Source organism: Falco naumanni, chromosome 20, assembly GCF_017639655.2.
Source record: "Falco naumanni isolate bFalNau1 chromosome 20, bFalNau1.pat, whole genome shotgun sequence".
NCBI lineage: Eukaryota > Metazoa > Chordata > Aves > Falconiformes > Falconidae > Falco > Falco naumanni.
Window position 1 is genome coordinate 2,346,791 of NC_054073.1, and position 8,845 is coordinate 2,355,635.

Consider the following 8,845-nt stretch of genomic DNA (forward strand, 5'->3'; position numbering starts at 1 on the left):
GGTTGGGGATACCGGGGCAAAACCTCCTGTTCCAGCCCCCCTTTCCTGGGGCAGGGCGATCCGCAGTCCCCACCGTCGGCCCAGCCTGGCCTGGCCCGGCCCGGCCCCCTGAGCCTGCGAGACTATTAAGGACAGAGCTAAAGTAAGAGGAGTTAAAGTAAATAATTCTGTGGTTAAGCTGCTTTCCTGCATCTCATGGTCTCATGTGAGTCCTGTAGCTCCCATGGGCTTACGCACTGTGGCTGGATGGTGCTGCCCCATCTGAATCATGCCTGTCCCCCCTGTCCCTGTCCTGCCACACAGGGCTGTGCCCCCCTCAGCCACTTGTGCCCCATGCAAGGGGTACAGGTAGAGTCAAGCATCCCCAGACGGCCCTGCATCCTGACGAGGTGTCACAGCCCACTGGAGTCATGGCATCACTCATGGGACATGGGTGTTTCTTGAATCCCCACTAGGGAAGGGCCATGAGGCACTGGGCAGAGCTGCGGGCTGCTTTCTACCCCCTGGTTTTTGGGGTGCCCTGCACTCTGGGATGAAGACACCCCCTGGTCACCTCCTTCATCCCCACTGGTCACACCCAGGCCCTGCAGGAGAAGCCGGGTCCAGGAGAGGTGGACACTGGGGTGCTACAGCTGCCCCGAGACAGTCAGTTGCCCCCAGCCACAGCTCTGAGTGGGGCACAGCGGTTTTGCCAGCCAGTGGTGCCCAGTGCCACCACCCTGATGCTTTGTTTCCAAGGGAAGATGACAACATTTTGGTGTTTCAGAGCAGTGTTTGGGGGCTGTGGAGCTGCCTTGGCAGAAATGATAGCCCCGCCAGCCCAGGCGCTTGTGCCCAGTGAGCGCCAGGCACTGGCCATGTGCCACACACCCAGGAACAGGGACGGTGACACTTCTTGCACTTAGGATTTAAATGCCACCAAGGTTAGGAACAGCTGAGAAGAGATTTTCAGGATTGGGCTTTTGGACAGAGATGCCTAAATTCCATCTAAGCTACCCTTTAAGCATCAACGTCCCGGGCCGGCCCTCATGCACTGACACGGCTGCCACCCTCCACGTGGCATCACCGCTTTGGCGGGTGAGCAGCTCTAGGACATGCCTGCCAGCACCCAAAGTGCAGCCACTTGTGCTCCCCAAGGGCTGAGGCCGGGCAGAGACCCAAGAGCCAGGACCCCCGCTCCCTGGGGTGTGGCTGCTGATGGAGCCGGGCAGTGCAGCAGGGCTCAGGGAGCCTGGCAGAACCGTGAGTGTGTGTGCTGACCGCTGGTTCCCCACACACAGACCTAGAGAGAAGCCACAGGAGAGTTGTTTAATGCGAGAGGGGACAGATGGCAGCACCTCAGGGCTGGGAAAGGCCCCCCACCATTTCTGAGCAACCATCTCCATCAACGACCACCTCATCCATGCTGCCCCCAGGGAGAGATGGTCATGCTCACACCTTGCTGTCCTCTTCAGTGCTGTGGTGGGGCAGATGCCACAGGTAAGCTGGGCTTTGGGAGCCGCAGCTCTCCTCCCGCTCACTGCACCTGGCACACCACTGGCTGTGGCCCCAGTGCGGCACGGGGAGCCGCCCTGTGCAGGAGAGTGACATGCAGCGCTGCACCTACCGAATGTGCTGGTAGAACTGGATCACAGCTTGCTCCTGCTCCCGCGTCTCGATGGAGCCAGGTCGCAGTCGCCGGATCTCCCGGATGGCGTCGCTGCCATTCATCTTCTGTGCCTTCACCAGGTAGCAGGCCAGCATGGTGCCCGTCCGGCCATGCCCCAGCATGCAGTGCACTGCCACAGCCTGGCCACCAGCACCGCACCATCAGGAGGGATGCAGGTGTCGCTGCTGCAGCCCCTGGCACTGCCCCTGGGCACTACAGGCACTGTCTCCCTTGGCATTAGCCCCTTGGTGTAACCACTGCCTGGGTGCCACCTCCTCCCCGCTGCGGTGCCACCCCCCGCCGCGCTGCCTCCCTGGTGTGATGCGTCCCCACCATACCTCGCCGCAGGCATTGGCCTCCTCCACCAGCTGCAGGAAGCTCTGGATCTGCCTGGGCGTCGGGGGGCTGAAGTCGGGCACACGGAGCCGGTGGAGCTGGATGTCAGGACAGCAGCCGTGGTGCGGGGGCGCCCGCTCTGACAGCGACACCAGGTGCCGCACGCCCTGGCCCAGCAGGAACCGGTAGTGCCCCGGCTGCCGTGGCATGGCCAGGCCTGCCAGCCGCCCCTCCGCCACCCACGAGAAGTTGGGGGGCTCGGACGCCCCCATCACCTGCGGAGACAGGCACCGTGGGCCTCTGCTGCCACATTCCCTGGGGACAGGGCGGCTCTGGGGACCCCAGCTGGGCCACGCCCCTGGGGGATCACTGCCAGGACACCGGGGACACCCGGGTCAGCTCCCCCCCACACCCCCCGGACCTCCCTGACCAGGCCTCTGGACCCCTCAACAGCCGCCCCCAGAAGAACGTGGCGCCCAGAACCGCCCCCCCCCCCCCGTTCAGGCCCCCCGAGATCCCCGGGCAGCCCTTGCAACCAGGCCCGCCCCCACCGCCGCACCAGCCAGACTCCCCTGTAAGCCGCACCGCCCGCGCCCGGCCCCCGTGGCCTGTCCCAGGCAAGGCGCCGGCCCGGCCCGGTCGAGCCCCGCAGACCGCTCCCCCCGGGCCCGCCCGCCCCGCCGTACCGGGGAGGCCGCGCGGCGGCAGCGCGGAGCGTGGCCGGGGCCGGGAAGCGGCTGCAGGGGGCGGAGGCGCGGGCGGGCGCAGAGCGTCAGACCCGAGCGGGGCTGCACCCCCGGGGGATCCGGGACACGGGGCTGCCCCTCTCGGCCCCCCAGGCCTTGCCCCTGCCCAGGCCCCCTCCCCGCAGCGGGACTGGCGGCAGCGCGTGTCCCACCAGCGCTGGGCGGCGGGTGGCCGGGCTCTGTCCCCCGACCGGGCCCCAGTGTCCCCGGGACGGAGCAGGGCCCCCGTGCTGGCGGGAGCCTTCCCCTGCTCCCACTCCCCCCACCCCGGCAAGTTTCCTGCGCCCGCATTAATTACCTGAGCCATGCCGAGCTTTGGTGGGCCTCGGGCTGCCCACCATTGCTGCATTTCAAACCCATTTCTTCATTTATGTGATGCCAGGTGGTGGGGGGTGGGTGGGGGTGGTGTTTACACAGCACGGAAGGTGGGGGGCACACAGCCCCCGTGGCAATCACGGCTCGGCCAGCGCTTGCCAGCCAGCAGGAGCGAGAGCACGGGGAGGCACCAGCACCGTGCCCAGTACCAGGTGCCAGGGCCTTGGGCACACCTGGCCCACGACTGCGCAGGGGAAGCGTCTCCAGCCAAAGATGGGGGTTTTGCTGGGGCCATTCTGCATGGCACCATCACCCCTGAGGTGGGAGATTCCTGTGTTCCATGTACACATCCTGCATTTCCCCCATGGAAGACTGCTGGGCATCAAAGCTGCCCCTGAAGGCATCCTGCTCCTGCCCCAGCATGATGGCCACCGCTGTCCCCACTTCTGCAGCCCCTCACAGGTCCAGGGCCTCCCACTGAGCCAAAACCCAGCGATGCTGGTGGCTGACCCCACCAGCTGGTGCAGATATGCTCGCTCACCGTGATCCCCATGGGGACACGGAAGGTAACAAACTTGCCCCCACGTAGAATTGGTACTCTTTGAGCTTGGGCTTGAGGAGGAGGATCCCGTCCTGCGCCTTGGTGGTGCAGGAGAGGCTGTAGCGCTGGGTTAGGTCGGCGTAGGACCACAGGTGCACAGTGATGTTCTGCAGCGGCTGCTTGGGCTTTGCCCTCACCAGCACGTGGGCGTCGTTGGTCTCTTGGGGAAACACGAACACCTTGTGCTCCAGGTCTGGGAGAGGTGAGAAAGAAGCGGCTGCTCCTGCCATGGCAAAGGCATCTGGCCAAATCCCCCAAGGGGAAACAGGGCTGCAGCATGCCAGTGAGGAAGCCACCACCAACCTGGAGGTGGCCTCCAGCATCACAGCCAGAGGTGGATTCCACCTCCAAGACTGGCCGCGTGTGGGCTGTGATACGGTGAGGATGAGCTGCAGGAAGGAGGGGGAGAGCCCTTGTCCCCAGCCATCCCCTTGGCCCCTTCCCTAACATCTGTCCATAGGTTGTAGGTGACCATGGCAGTGGGTCTTGTTGGAGGAGGGGAAGAGGAGGATGTTGCTGGGGCCTTTCTACAGGGAGTCATGAATTCCTTCCTTCTCCCGCAGGAACACCTTGGGGCTGAGCCAGGCCGGGTGTCACTCAGGTAGGTGGACACCCTGGGGCGGCCATGTCATTGGGTGGGGGGACACAGAGGGACCATGGCGCTCCCTCCCAGCCCCTTCTCCTCCCATTGCCTACGGGGCCAGAGATGCAGCAACTGCCTGCCCAATGCTGGTGCTGTGCCAGAAGCTGCAGGAGGGTGGGGAGTGCCTTACCTGGGGTCCCTGTGACCTTGCAGAAGAGCATCAGCTGCTGGTAGGGAGTGGGTGCTGACAGGTGAGCCTGGATCTAGGCAGTCACTTTTTCTGCAGCACCCAGATGAAAGCGCCAGGCTGGACAGCGGGTCTCCCTGTTCCCACCTCTGTGGCCTGGCTGTTTCAGGCTGTGGGAGCCCCACATCCCTGCTGCCACCCCTGACACAGCCGTGCGACATTCCTCGTGGTGCTTGGCATTGTGTCCCTGCTGTCCCCCACTGCTGCCCCGACTTAGGGTGCCCCTTTTAGCCCTTTTGCTACACTGCCATCGCACCTCCTCATCCCACCCCTATGCACCCTGCTGCACCCCCAGCACATGGTGCTGTGCTCATTGCACCCCTCTGCAGAGTTCTGGGTGCCTTCTCCATCCATGGCTACTGCATGACCCCCATGCCTCCTCCTTGCACCTCCTGTACCCCTCACTGCACCCACTGCACCCCTCTGCAGTGCTCAGGGTGCCCCGCTGTTCCCGACTGCCACCACCACTGCGTGTCCCCCTATGCCCACTGCGCCCATTGCTCCCCACTGTACCTTCTGCTCTCCCTGTGGGACGCAGAGCGGGTCACGGCACAACCCCCCTGCACCTACCTCACAGGGTAGCAAGGTCAGAAAGCACCACAAGGGTGAGGAGGCAGAGCCAGGGCTGCCCCATCGCGCTGCCGAGCCTGGCCGCTGGCCCCTCTGTGGTGAGAGGGAACTGCAGAGCCACTGTGCTGTGGCCCTGGGGCTGCTCAGCGTCTGTGCCGGTGTAAGCATGGCTATGCAATGGTGATGTTTCCCCGTGACCTTCGTCCCCAAGTGCCCGGGGACACTGACCTATGGGGCTGTTTGGCAGTCTGGTGAGGGGCTCAGAGCCAGTTCTGCCCAGGAGCCTGCAGACCTGGCAGGGAGCCTGGGGATGGTGGGTGTGCATGGGGACAGGCATCAGGGATGGGTCCTGCATCCCCTGGGGCCTGCCCAGCCCTGATCACTTCTGCTGCTCTATGTGTGGTTGGGCAGTGCTGGAGCCAGTGGATCTGCACCCTGCCCGTGCATCGGGGAGGGTGTGGGGAAGGGAAAGGGTGCCCCAGGCATCAGTGATGGGTCAGTGGCAGCTGCTGGTACTCAGGGGGACCCTGTCAGGCTGAATGGTGTCCCCAGCCTTCCACAGCTCCATCTGACCCCAGCTCTGACCGGAACTCCATGGCTGGGGCGTGCAGACGGCATCTTCTTGGCAGGCTGTAGAGGTGAAAGGTTGATGGGATGGGGAGGGGAGTGTCGGGGCTGAGGCCGCCCCAGCCCCGGATCCAGCCGGTTCTCATGGCCCCAGTGCCTCCCGGAGCCGGGGTTTCACCACCACATCGCCCTTCACTTCGTAGCTCAGGCTCCTCCAGCCTAAGATGGAGGGTGGCAGGCGCAGGGACTGGTAGGCAGCTCGCATCTTGTCTGGGGACAGCCCCATGTCCCACAAGTAGACATCGGCCAGCTCACCCGAGAAGGAGTTGTAGACGTCGAAGCCACCCCCGAAGGCATCCTGCTCCTGCCCCAGTAAGATGGCTGCCTCTGCCCCCACCGTGTAGCCCCTCTGCAGCCCCTTGCGGGGCCAGGGCTTCCCGTTGAGCCAAAACTCAGCAATGCCGGTGGCTGATTCCCAGCTGGTGCAGATGTGCTCCCAGTCCCTGTGGCCCTCGGGGACACGGAAGGTGACAAACTTGCCCCCCACGTAGAACCGGTACTCACTGGGCTTGGGCTTGAGGACGAGGATCTCATTGTCCTGCGCCTTGGTGGCGTAGGAGAAGAGGCTGTAGGGCCGGGTTAGATCGGTGTAGGACCGCAGGCACACAGTGAAGTTCTGCAGTGGCTGCCCGAGCTTGGGCCTCAGCACCACATAGGCGTCACTGGGGTCCTTCCGGAAGATGAACACCTTCCGAGACAGGTCTGGGGGACAAGAGAGGGGATGCGGTGGGAGTTTGGATTGTCCTGCAGTCCCCTCTGAATGCCTCTGAGACTTCCTCCAGCCCCCCTGGGTGACCCCACCACCCTGATGTCCCCTTTGCTGACCCCAGCTTTGCTCCAGCATCCTCCAGACCTGCTGACTGGGCTCTGGCATGGAGCAGAGAGAGCATTGGAGAGCTGCTGCCAGATCCTCCCTCGACCTGCCCTGCCCTGTGCCTGCTCCTGTGCCCCAGCGCTGCCCCTACCTTCCTGGGCCACGATCCCTGAGAGTCCGGCCAGGATGGCAAGCCAGAGCTGCAGCTGGCCCATGGTCCCGGGCGCTGTGGTCAGTGCCGAAAGAGATGTCGCCTTGGTGCAGGGCTGCTGCCCACTGGGTTTATGAGCTGGAGGGTGGGAGGGGAGATGCTTCCCCCCAATCCTGTCCCTCGCAGCCTGGCATGCCTGGGAGGAGCGATTTCATGCTGTCACATGGCGGTGCCGCAAGGCCCTGGGTCACCCGCCTGCACAGGCCTCCGCTTGGGGCTGTGCCCTGGCCACGTGCCCACTCGGGCGGTGGGGGCACCCCGACCACATGGCTTAACCTTGGTCTTCTTGTCTCACCCCCATGGGCAAATCCCTGGTGGGAGTCAGCCGGTGTGATCCTAGCTCACCCAAGAGGCACAGGGGAAGCTGTGCTGGCTCCCTCACCCCAACCCATGGCTTGGGCATGTCCCCGGGCTCTGTTCACCCTGTCCTGGGCAAAGGGATGGGGCCCTAAGCCGGAGCCGTGGGCACCAGGTGGCAGAAGAAACGGCAGCAAAGCCGAATGGCTGAGGGTCTTGCATTGCCCGTGGGTGTCTGTGCTCTGGGCATCCCCTGAGGGTGTCCATGTGTCCTGCAGGCAGATGGGGCCCGTGCACCCGTGCGCTGTGCACCCTGCCTGGGTGCAGCCTGGTTGGGAAGGAGGAGGATTTCGTCTGCTCTGGGCTCAGTAGTGATGGCACTGGGTTGGGCTGTTGGGCTGCTGGGCAAGGGGTCTGGGCTGGGGGTGTGGGGCTGTTGCAAGGATACACTGTGGGGGTCGTGGATGGCAGGGCAACAGCAGGGTGCTCTTGGCCGCAGGTGGCCACCCCCTTTTTGCGGGACAACGTGGGCTCACTCCCTACCAAGTCAGTCCCTCAATTTTCCAGGGATGAATCCCCAGGTCCCGCAGGACTTGGCTCAGCCAGGGCAGCTCCTTGTGTGCTGCTGTGCCATGCCCTGGACCCTGCGGGTGGGCAGATTCTGGCCCGGCCGTGGGCTTGTGCCCCTACATTGCCCCCACTCCAGCTCTCCATCCACACCCGTTCTGCATCACATGTGCCTTGTGACCACACGTGTCTGTTCCTCGTGGACCATGGCTCAGATGCCTCCAGCGCTGGATGTAAATTACCCCACTTCCCACTAATAGACTGCAGAGCTTTGTTATGAACTTTTCCTGCTAATTTGGAGGCCGGAGGAGCACGTGCCTCCCACTTCCCATCCCTTGGCCCATGAGAGCCTGGCCAGAGACAATGGATGTCATGCCCCATGCCCCCTGCACCTCCCAGCTCCTGCCATTAAACAAGCTTGGCAAGTGGCTCCGAGATGTATATATTGTATATAATTCCCACTGCCTGATCTTGAATTTGATGCTTCTCTTGGCTTGTCAGGAGGGAGTGAAAAATCCCCTGTTGCTTCACATTGTTGCTGATCTTCCCGTCTGCTGGAATTGCCCTGTGGAGCTGGGGAGGCCAGGACTGAGCCTCGGGGATCCCCACAGGCATGCAGAAGCCTGAGTCTGCTGTCATTGTAGGAGAGGTTGCCCATGATCTCCAGCAGGCCCAGGGAGTTACTACTCTCCAGGGCACTGGGGCTCTGCAAATGAGGCAGGTGGGCATCAGGCAGTGATGCATCTGCCTGACTGCAGGTGCCTGCATCCCACGGCATCGCTTGAGACATTCCCTCTGATGGGCTGCTGCTCCCTGCCACAGAGCTGCTGCCCTGCTGGTGATTCACATACAGACTCGGTGCAGGTTGAGCAGGGCAATTTATCAGGGTGGGCCATGCTGTGGGGAGAAGGGAGGCTGCCTGCCGCTGATCCATTGGTGCAGGATTGTCCCTGGGCTGGCCCCGCTGTGCATGAAAAGCACAGATTTTCTCACAGCCTCCAAGGAGGGTTGCAGGCCCACACTGGGTGCAAATCCCACCAAGCCATCTGCAAATGAGCCTGTGAGCTGTGGACCTGCTCACCACCCCATGGTCCTAGCCCTCACGGCCAGCAGGATGGGAAACTGCGGGGGAGAAGCAGCCAGGGAGGGGTGAGGTACTCACCACTGGGATGCAGTTGCCCATGATGTGTGTCCCAGGATGGCACCTGCTCCTCTGTCTTTGGGGTTTCCACTAGTGCTGTGCGTGGCAGCCAATGCCCAGCCATGCATGCTCACTGCTGGGT

The 8,845-nt window shown here is 63.5% G+C and overlaps 2 protein-coding genes across 4 annotated transcripts; both read right to left on the minus strand.

Moving 5' to 3' along the window:
* Positions 1-1,294: 1,294 nt before the first annotated feature.
* DUSP23 (dual specificity phosphatase 23) lies at positions 1,295-4,841 on the minus strand. 3 transcript variants are annotated; one of them, XM_040618811.1, is made up of 5 exons: positions 4,420-4,816; positions 3,587-3,839; positions 1,987-2,259; positions 1,607-1,788; positions 1,295-1,456 (listed from the first exon to the last, which is right to left on the minus strand). In XM_040618811.1, exons 1-5 carry the CDS (start codon positions 4,635-4,637, stop codon positions 1,432-1,434), a joined length of 951 nt encoding a protein of 316 aa, XP_040474745.1. In that variant the 5' UTR covers positions 4,638-4,816; the 3' UTR covers positions 1,295-1,431. The 3 variants fall into 3 exon arrangements, with proteins under 3 accessions (XP_040474745.1, XP_040474747.1, XP_040474746.1); XM_040618813.1 differs by lacking the exons at positions 3,587-3,839; positions 4,420-4,816 and adding an exon at positions 2,671-2,728; XM_040618812.1 differs by lacking the exon at positions 1,295-1,456 and having other exon boundaries at positions 1,603-1,788; positions 4,420-4,841.
* A 914-nt stretch (positions 4,842-5,755) lies between these two features.
* On the minus strand, positions 5,756-6,702 carry LOC121080121 (C-reactive protein). The gene is made up of 2 exons (XM_040577984.1): positions 6,639-6,702; positions 5,756-6,375 (listed from the first exon to the last, which is right to left on the minus strand). Exons 1-2 carry the CDS (start codon positions 6,700-6,702, stop codon positions 5,756-5,758), a joined length of 684 nt encoding a protein of 227 aa, XP_040433918.1.
* Between the last annotated feature and the right edge of the window lie 2,143 nt (positions 6,703-8,845).

Bases quoted from the DNA above. Each gene is read 5' to 3' on its own strand.
- DUSP23 (XM_040618811.1), bottom strand. From the start codon at position 4,637: ATGTCGCACGGCTGTGTCAGGGGTGGCAGCAGGGATGTGGGGCTCCCA. The intron at 3,840-4,419 runs GTAAGGCACTCC...CACCTCTCCCAG, and splicing joins CAAGGTCACAGGGACCCCAG to ACCTGGAGCACAAGGTGTTC. The intron at 1,789-1,986 runs GTATGGTGGGGA...GCTGGTGGCCAG, and splicing joins AGGCCAATGCCTGCGGCGAG to GCTGTGGCAGTGCACTGCAT.
- LOC121080121 (XM_040577984.1), bottom strand. From the start codon at position 6,702: ATGGGCCAGCTGCAGCTCTGGCTTGCCATCCTGGCCGGACTCTCAGGG. The intron at 6,376-6,638 runs GTAGGGGCAGCG...CTTGTCCCCCAG, and splicing joins AGGGATCGTGGCCCAGGAAG to ACCTGTCTCGGAAGGTGTTC.